This window comes from Hypanus sabinus, chromosome 2 (assembly GCF_030144855.1).
Source record: "Hypanus sabinus isolate sHypSab1 chromosome 2, sHypSab1.hap1, whole genome shotgun sequence".
In the NCBI taxonomy this organism is placed as follows: domain Eukaryota; kingdom Metazoa; phylum Chordata; class Chondrichthyes; order Myliobatiformes; family Dasyatidae; genus Hypanus; species Hypanus sabinus.
In genome coordinates, this window is record NC_082707.1 from 115810653 (window position 1) to 115835903 (window position 25251).

Consider the following 25251-nt stretch of genomic DNA (forward strand, 5'->3'; position numbering starts at 1 on the left):
CCAGCAACTATTGTCTCATGGAGACCACGTGAAAAGCCCTCGGGCAAGGTGGGCTGGTTGAGAGAGAGATTGCATCATCCCAACCTGATTGACACCTGCGACCCCGTAAGGAAGTATAAAGGAGAGTCTCAGGGGGACAGCCCCCTCAGACGCACCCAGAAGACACGAGAGAGTGATCCCGCAGCAGCGGGATGCCATTCTGAAGGAAGCCACGTGCGTTAGATTCCGGGATTGGAACTTGTGGCTGAAATCACAGGAAACCGCTTTTAACTAACATCGGGGAGAGGAAACCAACGCTTCCCCGATTTCACGGAAGATTCATCCAGACTCGGCAAGTTCTTTCTCTTTTCCCCCCAATCTCTCTCTCTCGGTCGCCCCACGCAAAACGCAGCGATTTTCAAAGGGCTGAGGCCCGCAGACTTTCAGAGTGACTTTTATATTTCCAACGGACAATCTATTAACCCCTAGACACCAGCAGAGCTCACTTCTTAATGATGATGATTACTATACCCGCGCTTTAGATTGAATGTTGACAATGTGCACTATCTGAATGTATGTATTAACCCTACTTTTGTGTCACTTTACGAATAAAACGTTTGAAAATAGTGACATCAGACTTCAACGGACCTCTCTATCTTTGCTGGTAAGTTCTCCAGTTACAGGATTCATAAAAAATGCCATAAACAAATTTGCATTTAACCCACCATGCATCTTACAACCACGTCACCACAAGATTTATTCTACAAAACCCAATGTTTTTGTAGCCATCATTAGGTAGTCTGCACTTCTTTCCAGGAGGTACAAACCACTTGTAAATATAATTGTATTCACCTTTAACAGGTAGAATACCTGATTTCCTGCCCAAATCCAAACTCTGGAGCATTTACTCTAGTGTAGCCAACCCCAATCCAATACATTCAGATATTTCTGACATTCTGTTGTTCTAAGTCCAATTGCAGCCTGAGTTGAACCAATCTTCCAATGAACCATTCAAATATGACAGGCCACAAAGCTCCAGGAACATTCATGATATGTTACTTAAAAGTTATGCATGCCCTTACAGGTGCATTCAAAGAAGGCAGAATTTGATTTCACCAGGGACATTTACCTGGGTCAAGTAGTCGATAAGTGCTAAGTGTGCTTTTTCCAGCTCTGCAGTAGATAGTGTCGGAAGTGGGTTTGGATACTGAAGTTGCTTCCTGAAATCAGCTGGCAACAAGTCTGGATACAGTCCAATCACATGAGTGGGATCTGATAAATCAAATAAATTTAATGAAAAGAATATAATTCAGTTCCCTTTGAAATCCAAAATATCTAAAACCTATACTGCATATCTATAGCTTTAAATATGTATTAAGTGCTCCTTAAATACAGTTAATATTTAAGATATTTCATGTACCTACAGTTTGGATATGGCACTGTTATGAACTGCTCCTCTTAGTTCTATGTTCTTTAGTGCACAATACTACATTGTTCCTTGTCACATTCAAACCAATCCTCTCAGAAGTTTCTCATAATTACTAAATTATTAAGCCCCTTACTAGTATTTCTTGCTCTCCACTTCCATTACACATACCAAATATGGCTTCCTTAATCATCATTTCTGATTATAGAAAGGGAAGTAAGAATTAGTATGAGATTACTAATGAGAGTTTCAACTTCTTTCCCACATTCACATGCTGTTATCATTCCTGCTGTCCTGCATGGGCCCCGGTTCATCATCTATTTTAAAAATGGTATAGGTATGTTGTTACCTGTGCCAAGCTTAGCAAAAACCTGCATGGAGTCATCAAAGCGTTTTTGGCAGAACAGGTTGAAAGCAAAAAGGTTCTGTATATGATGAATCTGTTGCCACTTATCGCTGTCTGAATCATCCTTCATTTTCTGAAACAAAATGGCAACACTTCAGACAAATACTGAGTGATAAGTAGACAGTCAGTATTCACAAACACCACTGAGCACAGCACTCTGAAGCACAAACCAATCGGCTTCTGAAAAGTTTGGATGGGAAATAAGTGAATAAAATATATGGCTTTCTTTTGTAAATGTCCAATGAACATCAGAATATTCTCACTATCCTGTCTGGTAGTAAGTCCTATAACAAGACCCCTACTCCATGAGAGAGCACCCAACATAATCTGAAACTCATTACAACTCATCAAGCTCATGCTAGCTCCTGTCAGTCCTATTCCCCTCAACTCTCTTCTTCAAATACTCATCAACTCTTTATACTTTTGTCACTTACCTACAAAAAGGGTAATTTGCATTAGTCAGTTAACCTAGCAGTATGTATTTGGGAAATTGAAGTGGTGGCCGAAAATATGCAAATTCCACAAGGATAGCAGAGATTAGGATGAAATCTCGGTACCTGAAACTGTGTGACAGCTAACTGTTGTATTACTATACCACCCAAAACAACGAGAAGGAAAGGCAGACAGCATAAAGTTCTGCTACAATCTAAAGAGTATCTGTAACCAATTGCTACACAACTGCCTGACTGGAGAAAAGATCCTTGATCATTTTCACTGCCCGAGATATTCAATGCAACAGAATTATAATTAATCATGATGCATTTCACATGTAGCACATTACATTATTTTTTTTTTAAAATTGTGCACTTTATTGACTGAACTCTGAAACTAATTTACTTTGCCCAGTCAACGAACAAGAAAAAATTTGCAGATGCTTGAAATTCAAGCAACACACACAAATGCTGGAGGAACTTAGCAGGTCAGGTAGCATCTATGGAGAAGAGTACAGCTGATGTTTCGGGCCAAGACCTTTCAGAAGGTCAATTGAGTTCTGTAGGTAAGTTATATACTGTAGGAAGATTAATAATCACAAGCTCCCAGGTGAACTGAAGATGGTCTTGGAACATATCATTATCTGAATCAGACATTCAGTGCTACAAAATATTTATCCTATCCATCTAAGTGAATATCTATGCTAGCAACTAACTGTTTGTGATAATACCAAGGATTATGTTAATGAGGTGGCAATTCAGGAAACTTAAAACTTAAATCCTACTAAGGAAGAGTATGAGAGTTTGATACAAGTTTGAAAAGGAATGGGCACATAAAACCATTATATAAATAAAACAAATGGCATATTCCTGTCTTTTATCTGGTCTGGCCTTGAGCAACTCCTGTCCAACAACACTCTTCTGAGTTCTCCCTTAAAGTAGTCTGAAAAACAGTCAATTTTTGAATACTACCCTTCACGAATGCCAAGACTCCATTAATCATTCTAGCATTTACTGTCAGATTAAAACCACCTAGTGGAGGATAAGCTACTTCACTTTGATTGTGAAACCTTGAAATAATCAACCCAAGACAGTAATAATCTTCATTCACTGTGTAAGTTTAAGACAAAGTTCAAACTATTTTTGGCATGAAGAAATAAATCCAGTTTGAGCACATCTATTAGATCTCTTTCTTAACCTTCATTTACTTTCTTAGAAGTTTGTGAAGATTCAGTACGTCATCTAAAACTTTGACAAACTTCTACAGATGTGTGGTGGAGAGTACATTAACTTCCTTCAACTGTTTTTCATTACTTCACTGATTTCAATCACGTTTGTTACCCAGTGCATATTGTTCAAAATCCTAGACTCAGTTTCATGATGACATTTAATCAACCAGCCTATTTGTAATCCTCCTACCTCATGGATTAGGGATGTAATAATTTATTTTACCATTAAAACATGAATACCCAGGGATCCATGAATGGTTGTGTAAGCAGTTTCCATAATTTCTTTACTATTACTTTCAGCAATCCAGCATGCATTCCAATAAAGGCCAGGTAGATTTTATGTGCTTAGCACTAATAATGATTTAAATCCCATCTCTCTATTCTTACATTTCAGTCATAGAAAATTACACAGAAACAGACCCTTTGGCTCATCTAGTCCAGGCTGAACCATTTAACCTGCTTAGTCCCACTAACATGCACCTGGACCATAGCCCTCCATACCCTTCCTATCCATGTACCGATCCAAACTTCTCCTGCACATTGAAATCAAAAGCGCATCCACCACTTGCACTGGCCATTCATTCCACACTCCCACCACTCTTTGAATGAAGAGGTTTCCCCTCATGTTGCACTTAAACATCTCACCTTTCACCCTTAACCCATGACTTCTAGTTGTAGTCTCACCCAACCTTAGTGGAAAAAGCCTGCTTGTACTTACACTATCTCTACCCCTCATAATTTTGCATACCTCTATCAAATCTCCTCTCAACTTTGTACATTCCGAAGAATAAAGTTCTAAAATATCCAATGTTTCTTTTTAACTCAGGTCCTCCAGTACTGGCAACATCCTTGTAAATTTTCTCTGTATTCTTTCAATCTTATTTACATGTTTACTGTAGGTAGATGACCAAAACTGCAAACAATTCTCTAAATTAAGTCTCACCAACATCTTGTACAACTTCAACATAATGTCCCATCTCCTGTACTCAATACTTTGATATATGAAGGCCAATGTGCCAAAAGCTTTCTTTACAACTCTATCTACCTCTTTCAATGAATTATGGAACTGTATTCCCAGATTTCTTTGTTCTTCAGCACTCTTCAGTGCCCTCCAATTTACTATGTAAGACTTACCCTAATTATTCCTACCGAAGTGCAACAGCTTGCACTTGTCTGCATTAAATTCCATTTGCCATTTTTCAGCCCACTTTTCCAGCTGGTCTAGATCCTGCTGCAAGCTTTGGTAGTCTTCCTTGCTGTCCACTACACCTCCAATTTTGGTGACATCCACAAGTTTGCTGATCCAGTTAACTACATTATCACCTAGATCGGTGATATAGATAACCAACAACAACAGACTCAGCACCAATCAGCAGGGCACTCCACTAGTCAGAGAGGCAACCAACTATACCACTTTTTGGCTCCTCCTGCAAAGCCAATGTCTAATCCAATTTACTACCTCATCTTGGATGCCAGGCGACTGAACTTTTCTGACAAACTTTCCAAGCAGACCTTTGTCAAATACCTTGCAGAAGTCCATGTAGACAACACATTGCCTTCACCAACTTTCCTGGTAACATCCTCAAAAAACTCTATTTGTTTGATTAGACATAACCTACAACACACAAAGCCATGATGACTTTCACTAATCAATCCCTGTCTATCCAAATAATCATATATCTCGTCTCTTAGAATACCTTTCAATAACTTTCCCACTACTGATGTCAGGTTCACCAGCTTATAGTTTCCTAGTTTATTCTTATAGTCTTTCTTAAAAAGTGGAATAATATTAGCTATCTTCCAGTCCTCCAATACCTCACCTATTGCTAAAGATGTTTTAAATATATCTGCTAGGGCCCTTGCAATTTCTGCACTTGCTTCCCACAGGGTCCAAGGGTCCCTTGTCAAGCCCTGGGGATTTGTCCACCTTGATTTGTCTCAAGACAGCAAACACTTTTGCTCTGTAATCCGTAAAGGGTCCATGATCCCACTGCTGCCCTGCCTCACTTTTATAGATTCTGTGTTCTTCTCCCCAGTAAATACAGACCCATTTAAGATCTCCCCCATTTCTTTTGCTCCACACATAGACTACCATTCTGATCTTCCAGAGGACCAATTTTATCCCTTACAATCCTTTTGCTCTTAAGATAACTATGGAAACTGTTATGATTCTCCTTCACTCTGCCTGCTAGAGCATCCTCATGCCTTCCTTTAGCTCTCCCGATTTATTTCTTTTGTGTTCTCTTGCATTACTAATATCCCATAAGCACCTCAGTTGCTCCTACCTGCCTATACCTGCTATGCACGTCCTTTTTCTTCTTAACCAGGGCCTCAGTATCTCTCGAAAACCAAAGTTCCCTAAACTTGTTACCCTTGCCTTTTATTCTGACAGGCATATACAAGCTTTGTACTTTCAGAATTTCACTTTTGAAGGCCTCCCACTTACCAAGTACACCTTTGCCAGAAAATAACCTGTCCCAATCCACACTTGCCAAATCCTTTCTGATACCATCAAAATTGTCCTTTCTACAATTTAGAATCTCAACTTGTGGACCAGACCCATCTTTTTGCATACTTACTTTGAAACTAATGGCATTTTGGTCACTAGATGTAAAGTGTTCTCCTACAGAATCTTCTGTCACTTGCCCTACTAAGGGATCAAGTACTACATACCCCCTTGTTGGGATTTCTATGTACTGATTAAAGAAACTTTCCTGAACACAGTTGTCAAACTCTATCCCATCTAGTCCTTTTACAGTATGGGAGTCCCAGTCAATATGTGGAAAGTCACCTTCTATCACAACCCCATGTTTCTTGCAACAGTCTGCAATCTCTCTGCAAATTTGTGATCAGCCATGATCACAGTGAATGGCAGTGTGGCTAGAAGGGCTGAATGGTCTACTCCTACACCTATTGTCTATTGTTTCTCTAAGTCCCACGGACTGTTGAGTGGTCTGTAATATAGCTCCATTAATGTGGTCATACCCTTCTTATTACTCGGTATTACCCACAAAGTCTCACTAGATGAGTTCACCTACCTGTCCTAACTTGACCACTCTGATGTTTTCCCTGACTAGTAACACTATCCTTCCACCCTTTAATGCCTCCTGCTCTATCATGTCTAAAACAGAAACCGAGAATAATGAGCTGCCAGTCCTGCCCCTCTTGCAACCAAGTCTCACTAATGGCTACAATATCACTCTCCCATGTTGATTCATGCCCTGAGCTCATCAGTTTTCCCTACAATACCTCTTGCGTTAAAATATATGCAACTCACAATATTAGTTGTACCATTGTTAACCTTTAGCTTCCTGACTTTGTCTGATGCCATAACATCATATGTTATAAGACCTCAGACAAAATTATGTTATAATCTTCCACCTTCTTCTCCACTCACCATTTCTATATGGAAGTCAGTGAAATAAAACATGAAGAAATTAAGCTATGAAATCACAAGACAATAAGACATAGGACCAGAATTAGGGCATTCTATCATAGATGATTTATTTTCCCTCTCAATCCCACTCTCTTGCCTTCTCGCATCACCTTTGAAGCCCTTACTAATCAAGAACCTATCAACCTCTGCTTTGAATATATATCTAATAACTTGGCCTTCACAGTCATCTTTGGCAATGAATTCCACAGGTTCAATACCTCTGGCTAAAGAAATTCCTCCTCATCTTTGTTCTAACTGGACGTCCCTCTATTCTGAGGCAGTGCCCACTGGCCCGAGACTCTCCCATTCTTGGAAACATCCTCCCCATGTCCACTCTATCTTGGCTTTTCAATATTTGATAAGATTTCAATGAGATCCTCTCCCTCATTCTTCTGAACTCCAGTGAGTACAGTTCCAGAGCCATCAAACACTCCCCATATGTTAACCCTTTCATCCCCAGAAACCTTCCTGTCCCTCTTCAATGCCAACACATCCCTTCTTAGATTAGGGGCCCAAAACAGTTCACAATACTACAAATGTTTTCTGACCAATACCTTGTAGAGTCTCAAGAATGCATAAACACAAGAAATTCTGTAGATGCTGGAAGTACAGAGTAACACACACAAAATGCTGGAGGAACTCAGTAGGTCAGGCAGCATCTATGGAGAGGAATAAAAAGCTGAGGTTTTGGGCGGAGACCTTTTATCTGGAGACCTGATAATGGGTTTTGGCCCAAAACATTGACTCTATTCCTATCCATAGATGCTGCCAGACCTGCTGAGTTTCTCTAACATTTTGTGTGTGTTGCTCAGTAGTACATCCTTGCTTTTACTTTCTAATCCTCTTGAAATGAATGCTAACATTACAATTGCCTTCCTTAGTACCAATTCAATCTGCAAGTTAACCTTCAGAAAACCTTGCACCAGGAATCTTCAGTCCCTATGCATCTTTGATTTCTGAATTCACTCCACATTTAGAAAATAGGCTATGCCTTTATTCCTCAAGTGCATGAAAAGTTCATGGCCATAGACTTGCCCACACTGTATTCCATCTGCCACTTCTTTGCCCATTGTCATAATCTGTCCAAGTCCTGCACACTCCCTGCTTCCTCAACATTACCTGTACATCCACCTATCTGTGTATCAGCTGCAAACATGGCCACAAAGCCATCAATTCTGTCATCCAAATCATCAACATATAACATGAAGTAGAAGATCCAGTAATGATCCCTGTGGAACACCACTAGTCACTGACAGCCAAAAAGAAAAGGCCCCCTTTATTCCTGCTTTTTGCTTTCTGCCAGGCAGCCAATCTTCTGCTTATGCTAGTATCTTCCCTGTAATAGCATGGGCTCCTATCCTGTTTAGCAGCCTCATGTGTGGCATCTTGTCAAAGACCTTCTGAAAATCCATGTAAACAACTTCCACTGACTCTCCTTTGTCTGTCATGCTGGTAATTCCCTCACATCTTTCTAACAGATTGTCACAAAAGACATCCCCCTTAAGGAAACAACGCTGACTTCAGCTTATTTTATCACGTGCCTCCAAACACCCCAAAACCTCAATCCTAATAATGGACTCCAACATCTTCCTAACCACTGAAGTCAGACTAACTGGCCTAAAATTTCCTGTATCTTGTCTCCCCCCATTCTTAAAAAGTGGAGTAACAGTTACAATTTTCCAGTCCTCTGGAACCATTCCAGAATTTAGTGATTTTTAAAACATCACTAAAGGTCACTAATACTGTCTTCATATTCACTTCTGCTAACTCTTTCAGAACCCTAGGGTATAGTCCATCTTGTACAAGTGACTTATCGACTTTCAGACCTTTCAGCTTCCGAAGCACCTTCACCTTAGTTATTGTGAATAAACTCCCTTCTGCCCCGACATTCTCGAATTTCTGGCATGCTGCTGGTGTCTACCACAGTGAAGACGGATGCAAAATACTCCTTCCATTCACCTGCCATTTCTTCACTACCCATTGCTATCTCTCCAGCATCACTTTCCTGCGGCCCAATATCCTTTCTTTCCTCTCTTTTAGTTTATGTATCTGGGGAAAAAAACCTTTTGGTATTCTCTTTTATATTATTGGCTGGCTTATCTTACAGTGGCTTGCAAAAACTTGGGCACCCCGGTCAAAATTTCTGTTACTACGAATAGTTAAATGAGTAGAAGATGAACTGATCTCCAAAAGGCATAAGGTTAAAGATGAAACATTCTTTTCAACATTTTAAGCAAGATTAGTGTATTAATTTTTGTTTTGTACAAGTTTAGAGTGGAAAAAAAGGAAAGGAGCGCCATGCAAAAGTTTGGGCACCCCAAGAGATTTGAGCTCTCAGATAACTTTTACCGAGGTCTCAGACCTTAATTAGCTTGTTAGAGCTATGACTTGTTCACAGTCATCGTTAGGAAAGGCCAGGTGATGCAAATTTCAAAGCTTTATAAATACCCCGACTCCTCAAATCTTGTCAGCAGCCATGGGCTCCTCTAAGCAGTTGCCTAGCACTCTGAAATTTAAAATAAATGATGCCCACAAAGCAGGAGAAGGCTATAAGAAGACAGCAAAGCGTTTTCAGGTAGCCATTTCCTCATTTTGTAATGTAATTAAGAAATAGCAGTTAACAGGAATGGTGGAGGTCAAGTTGAGGTCTGGAAGACCACAAAAACTTTCCGAAAGAACTGCTCGTAGGATTGCTAGAAATACATTTGACTGCAAGAGACCTTCAGGAAGATTTAGCAGACTCTGGAGTGGTGGTGCACTGTTCTACTGTGCAGCAACACCTGCACAAATATGACCTTCATGGAAGAGTCATCAGAAGAAAACCTTTCCTGCATCCTCACAACAAAAAAAGTTTGCAAAGGATCATCTAAACAAGGCTGATGCATTTTGGAAACAAGTCCTGTGTACTGATGAAGTTAAAATAGAACTTTTTGGCCACAATGAGCAAAGGTATGTTTGGAGAAAAAAATGGTACAGAATTTCATGAAAAGAACACCTCTCCAACTGTTAAGCACGGGGGTGGATCCATCATGCTTTGGGCTTGTGTTGCAGCCAGTAGCATGGGGAACATTTCACTGGTAGAGGGAAGAATGAATTCAAATAAATACCAGCAAATTCTGGAAGCAAATATCAGACTGTCTGTAAAAAAGCTGAAGATGAAAAGAGGATGTCTTCTACAACAGGATAATGATCCTAAACACTCCTCAAAATCCACACTGGACTACCTCAAGAGGTGCAAGCTGAATGTTTTGCCATGGCCCTCACAGTCCCCTGACCTAAACATCATTGAAAATCTGTGGTTAGACCTCAAAAGAGCAGTGCATGCAAGACAGCCCAAGAATCTCACAGAACTAGAAGCCTTTTGCGAGGAAGAATGGGCGAAAATCCCCCAAACAGGAATTGAAAGACTCTTGGGTGGCTACAGAAAGTGTTTACAAGCTGTGAATTCTAGAAACATTTGAACAGATACACGATGGCAAAAATTCAGCAGGATATTGTACAAAATCTGGGAAATGAAATTAACTTGAATATACATCTTGGTTGGCATGGGATATACATGATCTGAAAGATCTTTTTCCATTCTGAAGGACTTTATGATGGGCAGGGAAGTAGAATGTTATGTTGATGAAGTAAGAAGCTCTTACTTTCCTAAGGAAGGGATATATCCTCATTCTCTTAACTATGCTCACTTCATAGCTTTTGTTCATGCTCCCTTTCACACACGCTGTCCCTTTCACCCATCAACTGGAACACCAGATAACTTAATCCCTTGTAATTTTGGCCTCATTTTACTACATCTTATCTTTGGAACCATCCTTTCCAACCTTCACTGCAAATGCAAACCAACTTGTTCACTCTTTTTCACAGTTCTGACTGACTAAGGGCTCTTGGCTAGATTTTAACTCTATTTCCCTTTTCATAGACGTTACCCAAGTTGCTGTGTGCTTCCAGCATTTTACATTTTTCAATTTTCACAAGATTCACAAGACAAAGGAGCAAAAGTAGGCCATTCGGCCCATCGAGTCTGCTCCGCCACTCCACCATGAGCTAAACTATTCTCCCATCTAGTTCCAATTTCCGGCTTTTCCCCCCATATCCCTTGATACCCTGACTAATTAGATATCTATCAATCTCTTCCTTAAACACCCTCAATGACTGGGCCTCCACAGCTGTATGTGGCAACGAATTCCATAAATCCACGACCCTCTAGCTAAAAAAAATTCTCCTCATCTCTGTTTTAAATGGGTACCCTCTAATTCTAAGACTGTGACCTCTTGTCCTGGACTCACCCACCAAGGGAAACAGCTTTTCCACATCTACTCTGTCCAATCCTTTCAACATTCAAAATGTTTCTATGAGATCCCCTCTCATTCTTCTATACTCTAATGAATACAATCCAAGAGCTGACAAACGCTCCTCATATGTTAGTTCCTGCATTCCAGGAATCATCCTAGTGAATCTTCTCTGAACTCTCTCCAACATCAGCACATCCTTTCTAAGATAGGGGGCCCAAAACTGCACACAGTATTCCAAATGGGGTCTTACCAGTGCCCCATAGAGCCTCATCAACACCTCCTTACTCTTATACACTATTCCTCTTGAAATGAATGCCAACATTGCATTAGCTTTCCTTACTGCCGATCCAACCTGGTGGTTAACCTTTAGGGTATCCTGCACTAGGACCCCCAAGTCCCTTTGCACTTCCGATTTTTGAATTTTCTCCCATTCTAAATAATAATCTGCCCGATTGTTTCTTCTTCCAAAATGTACAATCGTACATTTCTCAATATTGTATCTCATCTGCCATTTCTTTGCCCACTCTCCTAAACTGACCAAGTCTCTCTGCAACCTTTCTGTTTCCTCAACACTTCCTGCTCCTCCGCCTATCTTGGTGTCATCCGCAAACTTAGCCACAAAACCATTTAATCCATAGTCTAAATCGTCGATATACAGCGTAAAAAGAAAAGGCCCCAACACCAACCCTTGCGGAACACCACTAGTAACCGGCAACCAACCAGAATAGGATCCCTGTATTCCCACTCTTTGCTTTCTGCCTATCAGCCAATGCTCCACCCATTCCAATATCCTTCCTGTAATTCCATGGGCCCTCATCTTATTAAGCAGCCTCTTATGTGGCACCTTATCAAAGGCCTCAATATGAAGTATGCAGCATAGTCTGAAATATCTTGGACATCTCAAAATCATAAGGAAGATATTAATTTGAAAACAATTACTGTGCCATTTCACTTAATTATGTACATTAAATACAGTAGTCAAGAGTATTATCAAAGCTGTACTCATCACACCCTCTTGCATCAGGGAGATACGAGGATAGGAAAGCAACGCAAGTAGATATTTACTGTATTTTAACAGTAATTTTAAAAAATATACAATATCCTGAGGTTAACTTCTATAAATACTTACAGCAAGTTGCAAAGCTAGTTCAAATTGCTTGTCTTGAAGAAGCTGTCGAATTTGAGTTGCAATTGAAACAGGTACCAGTCTCCACACAAAGTGATTACTAGCCACGTAAACAATATTAGTGCTGGGAAGAAAAAATGTGGACAGCAGGTGAGAAAGGTAGAAAGACAGATGAAAACACTATATTTGTCCAACTTCCTGTTTAATAATAAGCAAATGAAGAGAAACTCGTTGACTGTGAAATTAAGAAATTCAGCCTTCTTCTACAGGAGGAATGCAAGGTAAAACAGCTTTTAGGTGAGTATTTTGCCTTTACATTCTTGATCCAAACAAAACTGCAGGATTTCAATGAAGTCAACAAATCTATACATATATTCAAATATATAGGCCTTACAGGTAATGACAATAATAATTACACAGTGAAAGAAATAAAGGAGGCTTTGAGATTGCCAGATGTACTGTGCAACAAAAAGATGTTATTAGTTTAGAAAAAGGGAGAAAATTGATATTAATAATAATTTTATTTATATAGCATCTTTCATACATTAAAATGTAGGCTCAAACTGCTTTACAAAGATTGTAAAGATAAATCAATATAGTCATAAAAATATGAAATGAACTTAATAAGTAAAGGAAAACATCATATAGAATAAAATGTAATTGGATATAGTGAATAATATAAACAGGCATTAAGTAATCCTAAAAGTAGGCCAAATTAAAAAAGTAGATTTTTAGAAGTGTTTCAAAATGCTCTGTGTTGATGGTGCATTTATTTACAGGCCAGCATCAAATTAAAATTCCCAGAAGGAATGCAAATATACTTGGGTCCTTGGTGCAAATATACTTGGGTGTGGTGGTGGTGGTGGTGGTGGTGGGGAAGGGCATTACTTATTCTGTTTGTTGAAAGTCGCTTCCGTCTTGATTGGTTAGTTTACAAACTGCAGCTGCTTTTCCCATTGGTTAGTCGCCTGGTGTCCAGGTCAGATATCTCAGGTATAACACGTGGAAGAGGTTGCTCTCTCTTCCTTTGTTTAAGACAAGCGGTGCACACAACCACTGGGAAGGTATGCTCTGAGCGTACTTTTACCTAAGTATGTTTGTTGAATGTATGTTTATTAAAGTATGCTTGTTGAACATTCAACTTTGTAGCGTTTATAACTTGGGGAACATGAATGTTTGGTTGAATTTTTACTGCTTATAAGTAAATGATTGATATAGTTATTTGTAGTCAGTGTTTTCTGTCTCATTCGCCAGACCTGCAAACCTGATTCAATGTTACAATGTTGTGCAGTGGAGAGCACAAACATTTGTTTATGTTCACAGGGCATTAATGGAGAACTTAAGTTGGTAAAAACTTAAATAACAATAATGCACTAATTAAATCTTGGGTTAAGAGAAAGATATACACTCGTGCTCCCCCTTGTTTTTTTGTGCAGCATAGCTCAGCATAACACCAGAAACAGCCCCCCCCCCCCCATAGACTATGTATACACTTCTCGCTGCCCTGATAAAACAGCCAACATAATCAAAGCCACCACCTCCCTCTCCCCTGCGGTTATTTTCTCTCCTACACCCTCCCATAGGTCAGAAGATAATAAGGCCTGAAAGCACATAGAGCCAGGTTCAAGGACAGCTTCCATTCTGCTGTTATATGATTATTGAACATTTCCCTTGTAGAATAAGATGGTCCCTTGACCTTGCAATATACGTACTGCATTATGCCCTTGCACCTTATTGTCTATATGCATTGTATTTTTTTTGTAACAACTTATTCTGCATTCTGTTATCCTTTTCTGTTATACTATCAAAGTACTAATGTGATAAAGTGATATGTTTGGACGGCATGTAAAACAACATTTTTTCCACTGTACCTCATTTATGAGACAATAATAGATCAATCTATCAATTTACATTTAGACCAAAGGTATAGGACATAATTTCAATGTTTGCAGACAGCAAAATGCTGAAGTATTGTTCCGAACAGGAAAGGTAGCAGTTTGCTTTAATGCAGAGTGATGGGGCAGGAAAGCAAATGGCAATTGAAATTCAGTGTAGGGGACTGTAAGATGATTCATTTAGCCAAAAGAATCATCATCAATACACATCTAATGCTCCATGTTTGGATTCTGAGCTTCATATATGGATATAGATTATATAAATTAGGCTAGTAGTTCATTCATTTTAGAATAATGATAGCATTCGACTAAAGGTTTTTGATTAGATATAAAAGAGATTTACCAGTGATAATAGATTACATTTATTTGGATTGATTAGTGACTATTGGAATGTTATTAGATTATTGGATAGGTCTCCTCTGTGGTGAAAGGCTAAAAGATAGATTAGAGAAATTTTGCAACGTTTGTGACAATGACTGGTGGAGACGATGTTAATTGCTTGGATTGTAAAGTAGATCCCAAAGGTATGATGGAAATAGATATAAAAGGAAATTGGACAAATACTTTAATAAGGAAAACAGAAATATGGCAGAGGAACAGAGAAGATAAGTCTTTTGAAAGATTTAACGGAAATTCATCCACAGAATTATTCCATTTTATACTATTTTGTTATATGATAACACAATGGGCGAGGTAAATTAAAAACACCAATTCCTATAATACCTTAAAAATGTTGTAGTAACAGAGAGAGCCACATACAACAGCAAGGATACTTCCTTCAGTAGTAGTTTAAATATGAACCAATGGCAGACTTAAAATACTTTCAATATCTCTAGTTTTTCATGGGTTTATCCTCAAGACCACTAAAGAAAATACTGGGTAATATCCTTCTTATAGTGTGTATCCCTACATTTCAAACTAATCCATCTGCACTGTTAATAGTCTGGAATGAGACATTACAGTACTTTCTAACTGAGATGCTGCAAGTCCTGGCCAAGTTATAATGTCTATCTTGGAAAGATTAAACTCCCGCTGATACCCTCCTTGCTTTGTAGTCTGCATCTGATTTGGAATGAAAGAATAGTGCACACTTACCCTCCAGATGTGATAAAGCGGGGCCTTTGCAGCTCCACACTCTGTACCAGCAGCCGTGGCTCAAAGGTACGAATCTCTACATATCGTGGCAGCACTGCTATGATATAAGGAGACTGGTGTTCTATTGGAAATATAAATAAATTAAGTGGATATGAGTCATGAGAAACACTCTTCACTGAGAAATTTTGGAAATTTCATTACAGTGCTGTTATGATCCATTTTTCATCATCCACTCTGCTAAGTATTCTTCAAGCAAATCACAGATCTCCACAGTGGATTCAATATTAATTTGTGGATAATTCTGAATTACCTACCCACAGCTGATCATCTGCTATTCTACAGTTTGGCAATGTCATTTGTGACGTAGACTGGAAGGGAATAAAACTATTCATTGATTTCTACTTAGACAGCACATATCAAGACCTGGCGAATATAGAATTAAGCTCAATTGTCAAGTAATCATATAGAATGAAAGGCAAGCGATCAGTCATCAGGAAGCCAAGTTGATTCTAAATCCATGCATCAGGGCATCCAGAAAGCACATGAAAGAGGATTACCACAGTTGACATAAATATGAAAGATCAATGGACCTATTTCTGTACTGTATGACTCCAGAAATACACCAAATTATGGCTGGAAGGATAGTGCAAGGGGGAAGGATTTAGAAGTGTGGATTGGTAATAATATCTCCTCCTCACTGCTGATCAACATTGGTGCACCTTAACGATGTGGGATTGCCCACTGCTTTACTTTCTCTGTATCCCTGGCTGTGCGGCTAGGTATAGCTCAAATGCCATCTACAAATTTGCTGATGATACAACCACTGTTGGCAGAATCTCAGATGGAGACAAGAGGGCGTACAGGAGAGAGAATATCAGCAAGTTGAGTGGTGTCACAGCAACAACCTTGCACTCAATGTCAGTAAGACCAAAGAGCTGATTGTGGACTTCAGGATGGGTAAGACGAGGGAGCACGAACCAATCCTCAGAGTGATCAGAAGTGGAGAGAGTAAGCAATTTCAAGTTCCTGGGTGTCAATACCTCTGAGGATCTAACCTGGTCCCAACATATCAATGAAGCTATAAAGAAATCAAGACAACGGCTATGTTTCATTAGGAATCTGAGGAGGTTTGGTTTGTCACCTAAAATACTTGAAAACTTCTACAGATGCCCTGTGGAGAGCATTCTGACAGACCGCATCACTGTCAGGTATGAGGACAGGGGTGGCTACTGCACAGGATCAAAAGAAACTACAGAAAGTTGTAAAATTAGTCAGCTCTATCTTGGGTACTAGCCTCCATAGTATCCAAGACATCTTCAAGGAGCGGTGCCTCAGAAAGTCAGCATTCATTATCAAGGACTCCCATCACTCACTGTTACTGTCAGGAAGTACAGAAGCCTGAAGGCACACACTTAGTGATTCAGGAACAGCTTCTTCCTAAGTGGACATTAAACCCATGAACACTACCCCACTTACTTCTTGTTTTTATATTATTTGTTTTTGCACCGTTTTTAATTTAATATGCATATATACACTCACTGTAAAGATTTATTTATTTATTTATTTATTTCTCCATATTATCATGTATTGCATTATACTGCTGCTGCTAAGTTAACAAGTTTCACAGCATATACCTGTGATATTAAACCTGTTTCTGATTCCAGTGCAATGTGGAACCCCGTGAAGGTCAAGTGTACAGCACTTTAACAGAGCAGGAACCAGTAGGAAAGAAAGAAGGATGGCAGGGGAGGGGGTTGTTGATGTGCATTTTAAGAAAAGGGTATACTGTGTGTTGGAGAGAGAGTACTAATGGTGCCTTCATAATTCCAGTTAATTCTAAAGACCACCAATTATTCAGAAGGATAATGACAGCAAATCTACAGGGAAATTGAAGAAATGTATATAAACATTGTAACACAGCTATGGAGATTCCCCCGCTCAGCTGCGAAAGGAGGAGGGTTGGGCATGAGGCTAGCAAGCCCATCCTGTTAAAAACCCAAAGCTACAGAAATCTCCAGACCTCATCCCTGGGGGATGAAGAAAACCAAGTCAATGGGCTACACCTGGCAACAATAAAAAGACTGATTCCAGCCTTGATAAGGTTCTTAACCTGAAACGTCGACAGTTTATTCCTTTCCATAAATGCTGCCTGACCTACTGAGTTCCTCCTGCATTTTGTCTGTGTTGCCCAGAAGCTGGGAGAGGAAAGGGAAAGAGGTAAAGGTTTGAAGAGGAGTTTCTGAAGTGTATTCCAAGAGAACTCAGTTTATCTGTAATTACTATAACCCAATGAGAAAGATGGTATTACTGGAACTGGTTCTGGGAAATATACCAGGCCAAATATCAATGTGAAATATCCAGAAAGCTCAATGAAAATGACCATGCTGGAGTGTCAGCAGCAGGAGATATAGTTGAGATTCCGGGTGAGCTAAAATATAATAATGAGAACATACTAGAAGACTAGTTTCACTTACTGGATAAATCACTTGCTCAGAAAGCACCTTACACTAGCATGGGAAGATAATTGCAGATTCAGAGGGATGTTCATCTGAAAAAAAGCTGAATAGATAATTGTGCAGTAACTACAGAGTAACTACCTTAACCTGAGTAGAACATAGAAAAGTTCAGCACAAGAACAGGCCCTTCAGTCCATGATATTGTACTGAGTTCAACTAGTTGCGGAGAAAGTTTCAACAACAATAACCAGGAACAAAAATGATGGGCAAGTGTAATGACTACTAACTATTTGTCTACTTTTGGATTCACGACCTTTTAAGAAGATAAACTACGCACCAAATCCATACCATAATTACTTGCTATGCAAAAAATATTTCCTCTTGTCACTTTAAGTTCTTTTGCTTCTTTGTCTTTGCAGATGAGAATATTCAGAAAATAACAAGAGTGAAGGGAGGGGATGGAAATCTTGCTTCCACATTTATTTAGGAAAGAAAACCAACAAATATCGTTAAGCTTTTCAAATTCTCCTTGAGGTACAAATCTGGTGCTACAGTTTGCACTGAATGTTCGGTTCAGTTCTCCAAATACTAACATTTATAGGAATCCTGTGAAAATATCAATAGAAAAGATTAAAAACAAGGAATAATTTAAATGTTATATACCCATAGCAAGAGGGATATCAGTCCAGTTCAGGGCACATTTCTGAGTGCAGATTCCATCTTTGTTCAGAACCACTGTTAAGTCATCTTGTCCAACTGCCACCTTTTGGTCCTCCAAGGGAGTTACGAGAGGCTCTAGTTGTTTCCCGGTCGGAAAAAGTTCCTTGATTGAACCTTTTCCATCTAACTGTTTGAAAAGAAACAAAAACTGTACATTATTGATTCAAAATCAGATTATCCCACAAAAATATAATCTTCACTTGTTTGAAAGTCTTCATTCATATTAATAATGAAAATGGACTTACTATTTACTGTACATTCTCATAGAGACCGTAAAATACTTTCAAATTATATATTATTGCCCATTTCTGTCCATAATAGTGAAACATAATTTGCGTGTGTGTGTGCGTGCCTGTTTGATTGTCTGTGTGTGCGTGTATAACTAAGGGACAGGAAATACCAGAAGTTCTGGCAATACTTTATATGATAACAAGCCCATCCTTCATATCCTCATGAAATCTTTGCTAGCAAGTTTGGAACTACATGATAACAACCTCTACTTGAATCACTTACTGATCTATGGTCCGGGCATACTAACAGCAACACTTCTGATATCCTTTATTGGTGGACTAGTAAGTAGTGACATGAAGAATTCATGCAACACCCTAAACTGGGTGTACGTACTACGCTTAGGTTACTGTGCTGACAGAGAACTAAATGCTATTATATCACCTGCCACAAATTAGAAAAACACTGAACCTTTGAACCTGCAACTGGCTGGAGCACGTGAGTGACATTAGAAGGTTGCTTCTCAGGTTGTTGGCCTGATACTGGTGGTGTACCACAGGGGTCAGTCCTGGGACCATTATTGTTCATTATTTATATAAACAATCCGGATGTGAATATACAAGCCCTGGTTTATAGGTTTACAGATATTACTACAATAGGTGGTATTGCAGACAGTGAAAGAAGCTTATCAAAAATTAAGGAGTGGGGGGAAGGAATCTTGATCAGGTGGGTCAAGGATTGACAAATACTATCAATTCAGAAAAGTGTCAGGTGTTGCTTTTTCAGAAAGTCAAACCAGGATAGGACTGATATGATGGATGGTTGGGCCCTAGGAAATGTTATGGAACAGTGGGACCCAAGAGTACAAGTATGTTGAAAGCGGTGTCAGGTACACAGCATGGTGAAAAAGCTGTTTGGCATGCTGGCCTTAAATCAGTCATGGCAGAGGGGAAGATGACATTCCTGAATCGTGGAGTGTGTGCCTTCAAGTCCTGTACCTCCTCCCTCATGGTAATAATGAGAAGAGGGCATGTCCTGCAAGATGGGGTTCTTAATGATTGATGCCGATTTTTTGAGGCATCACTCCTTGAAGAGGCTAGTGCCTATGATGGAGCTAACTTGCACCAGTAATTTCAATCCTGTGCAGTGCCTTCCATGCCATTCCAGGTGGCGATGTAGCCAGTTAGAATGCTCTCCGTGGTACATATGTAGAAATTTGCAAGTGTCTTTCTTGACATATCAAATTTCCTAAAACTCATGCCTTCTTTGTAACTGCATCAATATGTTAGGCCCAGGATAGATCTTCAGAGATGCTGACACCCAAGAACTTGAAATTGCTCATCCTTTCCATTTCTGATCCCTTGATGAGGACTAGTAGGGAGAGGTTGAGCAGTCTGTGACTTTATTCCTTGGGATGTAGGGGATCGAAGAGTGACCTTATTGAGGTTATAAAATCATAACAGGCGTAGAGAAGGTGATTATATACAGGCATTTTCCCATGGAAGGGAAGCTAAAAATTAGAGGGCATAGGTTTAAGGTGAAAGATTTGAAAGAGACTTACAGTACCTTCTTCACAGAGGGTGGTGCATTTATGGAATGAGCTGCCAGAGGAAATGGCTAAAATAACAGCATTTAAAAGTGATTTGGATAAGTAAATGGATAGAAGAAGTTTGGGGAATATGGGCCAGACATAGGTAAACTTGGTGGGCAGGATGGATGAGTTGGGTTGAATGGCTTGTTACATGCTGTACTTCTATATAACTTGGACAGAAGAACAAGCAAATGAAGACATGGGCAGAAAGAATCACCTACAAGTATTCATGGCAATGTGGATTAATCTTAGAGCACTAGTATGCTTTGAAGAAATATTCATTCTTTTAACTGTGCTCCTATCTTGAACTTTGAAGTTTATTGTCATTCAACCATACACATCTATATAATACTAAAACTATCACGCTCTGTCTGTCTGCTTGTGACCTTCAATTAGCACAAACGGTGCATTACAGTGGCACTATTTTTGGTTAAATCGACTTAAAATGCGCTATCTTACAGAATGCAGGCAAAATTCAGGGTTACAAACTTGTATAAAATTGTTCATTCACTAAAATCAACTGTCCCGTTTTGACCTGAGAGCTGATCCGCCATCATGGAAATAGGGACGCGACACCAGACGCACAGCCAGCCTCAGCAGCGTCTCACGATGCTCACAGAGCCAATTCCACCTTTGAGGGATCGGGCAATTTTTGCAGTGAATAGAGAATACGAAATCACACTGTATTTGACAGATAGATATATCGGGCCCTTTGAAGCTGTCAGATCAATACTTGGATTTCCAGTTCACGAGAGGGAACTAGCCGTTGTTTGTCTTCAAGTGCACCTTCCCCAACAGCATCGTATTCTTTCAAGATAATGCTGCTGTGCAACTGGATAATGATATGGCAAGAACCACTTTAACGGAATTCATGGATCTTCGCACTTGAGATTCATTTGCAAGAACCCTGTACTATGTGGAAATTCCCAGATTCTACACTTGGACTACAGATGGGAAAGGAGGAGAATGGGGGGGAAAAGAGTGGAGGAGTACTCCAGGATTTTTGAAGCAAATGTTCTGGGTCGAGAGTATACTGTTTCTCCACGAAGTGGTGACTTCTACTTTTTGAGGCTTCTTCTTCATCACATAAAGGGACCAGTATCTTTCAAATCATTGAAAATACATGATGGAGATATCCTTCCATCATTCAAAGATATCTGCAGAGAGAAGAAGAATGCCCAGAGCAAAGAGAGATTTGTTTGTTGTCTTGCTAACAAACACTAAAATCAACAATCCACAGCAATTATGGACCCAGTTCAAGAATGAAATGTCTGAAGATTTCTTACAAATGGACAGAAGAACTATCAGTGATCCTAATATCATGATCGGTGAGAGGCATCATGGACAAGCTCTTCTGTATTTCCAAGTGAAACTTGAGAACTTGGGCAAAACACTTGAAGAATATATCTTGCCAACACCAAAAAACGGTACAATTACTGAAAGTGCAGGCAATCTGGAATTACTGCGTGAACTGCAAAACAACAGAGATGAACAGCAGGAATTTGTTTCACAGAAGGAGCCCCTATTGAATAATGAGCAAAGAGAAGTACAGTTGGCCCTCCTTATCCGCTGGGGATTAGTTCCAGGACCCCCCGCGGATACCAAAATTTGCGGATGCTCAAGTCCTTTATTTAATATGTATCAGTGCGGTGGTCTTTAGGACCCAGTGGAACCCCGGACTTTATTTAACGTCTCCATGCGGTGGACATTAGGACTTGGCGGTGCAGCTCTGAATCTGCAGTGTTTCTGTTCACGAAAATAATCACGATCGCAATTGAAAATAAGGTGGAAGTAATAAAGCGATTGGAAAGAGGTGAAATGCCATCGGTCACTGGAAAAGCGTTAGGCTACAGTCGGTCAACGATCGGAACAATTTTAATGGAGAATGTGAAAGGCCCTGCCCCAATGAAAGCTACAATTATTACTAAGCAACGCAGTGGTTAAATTATTGAAATACGTATGTTTCTTAACTGTTTTATATGCATTGAAAGGTCAAATATGTATTATATACTAAGAAAAACATTTGACTAACTGACGCTAAATAATACCGGATGTACCTGTTCCGACTTCAGATCCGACTTAAAGACGGACTCAGGAATGGAACTCATTCATAACCCGGGGACTGCCTGTACTTTCAAGTCATTTCTAGATTACTTAAAATACCTAATACAATGTAAATACTATGTAAATAGTTGTCATACTGTATTGTTTAGAGAACAATGACAAGAAAAATAGTCTGTATATGCTCAAGCAATGAATGCTGGAGAGAGAACTTCCGTGTTTTCCCGATCTGCGGTTGGTTGAATCCGCGCATAAGGAAGGCCGACTATATATGAATATGTGTGCAAATGCTTGGAAAGGAATCTCTCTTCAATGATTTTCATTGATGCACCAAGGGGAACGGGCAAGACATTTATCATCAGCATGATCCTCGCTAAAGTTAGGGGAGATGGAGGTGTTGCTATTGCTGTAGCATCATCAGCAACATTCATGCCTGGTGGTAGGACAGCACATTCAAGATTCAAAAAACCTCTCAAAGTCAATGAAGATGCCCTTTGTAACATTGATAAAAACACCAATACTGCAAATTCACTCCAAAATGTGAGGCTTGTTGTCAGGATGAGTGCCCCATGATTAAAAGGGAGAACTTTGAAGCCGTGGACTGGATTCTTTGTGATGAATGCGGCAAGAATGAGGCCTTCGGGAGCATTTTAACCATTTGCTGTGGCGACTTCCGTCAGCTTCTACCAGTTGTGAAATGCAGAAATGATGCTGATGTGGAGAATCCATGCATAAAAAATCTTACTTATGGAGAAGCTTCATCAAGTTTCAATTGAAGAGAAACGTGATTGAATGAGGGAGAAGGACGATATTCTGAGATCTTATTGGATGTTGAAGAAGACAAGATTAAGAAAAATGAGAATAATGAAATCAAATTACCTGAAGATATGATTCTGCCAGCAAAAACTATAGAAGAATGCATTGATTTCATCTACCTGACATTCAACAATCCTGCAGAACTGTTCTCAAAGAATTCTATCTTGGTTCCTCTCAATGAAACGATGCAAAAAAAATAAACCACATGCATTAGATGCTTCCCTGGAATCATGAAAGAATACTGTTCCTTCAATGCCGAAACTGAAGGAGCTAACGCCACTCATTTTCCAACAGAATTCCTTGATTCAGTCGAACTCTCTGGATTGCCGCCACATAAACTGGAATTCAAGAGGGGATCTCCCATCATTTCAATGAGGAACTTGGATCCACCAAGGCTTTGCAATGGAACGCAAATGATGGTGGAAGAACTGCACGACAATCTCATCGTAGCAAAGATAAACATTGGTGTGTTCAATAATGACATTGTCATGATCCCAAGAATTACTCTCAATTTATCAGAAGGGGACGATGTCCCATTTCAGTGGAACCAGTTCCCGATACAGTCATGCTTTACTATGACCATACATAATGCGCAAGGCCAAACCATGGAGAATGTGTTGATTTATTTGGAGAAACCAGCATTCCAGAATGGTCAGCTGTATGTGGCTTTAAGCCGGGGAAAAAGAAATGAAAACGTTAGAGTATTCTTGAAGGGTGGCAGATCAACCAGAAATGGTTTCATAAAAAGTGTCCTTCATTAAACAAGGAGGAGCTATATTTGCCTTGCTATGTGTCTTTATTCTTTAATAAACTGAGTTTTTCTTTAATTTCCAAAGCACATCACATCCGACTGCACTACCTTTCTCTCAAAGGGTGCCCCAACGGGTCACCCAGTTGTCTAGTAAACAGATAAATGAAACATTGTTCTTCTGGGGCCAAAGTGCAAAACACAGTCCATGTAGTCACACACAGCACATATAGTTACAATCCAGCACGCAGAGTCACAAAATAATATTAGCACAAGTCCCCAAGTGACATGGCCTGAAGATTGACAGGTTGACATAAAGTGCAAGGTGCATGCTTATGAAATGTTACTGGCACTATCATAATAAAACAGCAGTCATGTATATGAAACAGCAGCAATAAATGATGGAAAGTAACCAGTACAGGATAAGAGCATGTCTTTGAGTTGGGGAGTGCCTGGGCATTCAGACAGGGTGTTCATGTGTGCTGGGTGACAGCAGGTTGTTAAGAAGTCTTCCAGCCAGGAGGAAGAAGCTGTTACTCAGCCTGACAGTGCTGGTTCTAATGCTTCTAACCGACGGCAGGAGGTCAAAGAGATTGTGGGAAGGATATAAAGGCATTTCTTAAATTGAAAATCATATTCATCTGCTGTTTATTTATTTAGCTCAGAATAGGGGCATGAAGAAGAACAACCATATATTACCCTCAGCCAAAGATTACTTTTTAGTGTGCTATCAGCTGGCTATGATGGTTTTTGAAAGCTCTGGCACTCAGGACTAGATGAATATGAGCATATTAAAAGTATTTTAGAAATTGAGATGGAAGAACAATTATATTATATATATATATATATATATATGTATGTAACACTTTACCTTTAAACTGAGCTTTTGTAGATGGCTTTAAACTGAACAAAGGCTGACAAACATACATAAAAAAAATAACAAGTTTCCCACTTCCTATAACATTATACAATAATCTCATACAATAACAGATAACTTGGCAATCTGAGCACCTGCCTCTCCATTTACTGGATAAATATTCTAGCCATTATCGTTAAGTGCTGTGTCATATGAGGTAGGCGATCATGCTCTTTCATCTATCCTGACCATCACAGTTCCTGGCAAATTTTTGGACAGTGTCGTTACAAGATGGGTGACTCCAGCCATTATCCATACACTTCAGAGATTGCCCGACATCAATGGTTGCATAACCAGGGCTTGTGATATGCACCAGCAGCTCCCATGGCTTCAGATGTCCCTGATTGGGGGGGGGGGGGGGGGCGTGCTAAGCAGGTGCTACACCTTGCCCAAGGGT

General features: G+C 39.6%; 1 protein-coding gene across 1 annotated transcript in view; it reads right to left on the bottom strand.

The window, feature by feature from the left end:
• vps39 (VPS39 subunit of HOPS complex) overlaps window positions 1–25251 on the bottom strand; it is a 113743-nt gene that overhangs the window by 39562 nt on the left and 48930 nt on the right. The window contains exons 8-12 of the mRNA XM_059952985.1: window positions 18438–18621; window positions 15319–15439; window positions 12332–12452; window positions 1755–1884; window positions 1109–1251 (exon numbers count right to left, since the gene is read on the bottom strand). Coding sequence (XP_059808968.1) covers window positions 1109–1251; window positions 1755–1884; window positions 12332–12452; window positions 15319–15439; window positions 18438–18621 — 699 coding nt within the window. The remainder of the gene's footprint in view (window positions 1–1108; window positions 1252–1754; window positions 1885–12331; window positions 12453–15318; window positions 15440–18437; window positions 18622–25251) is intronic.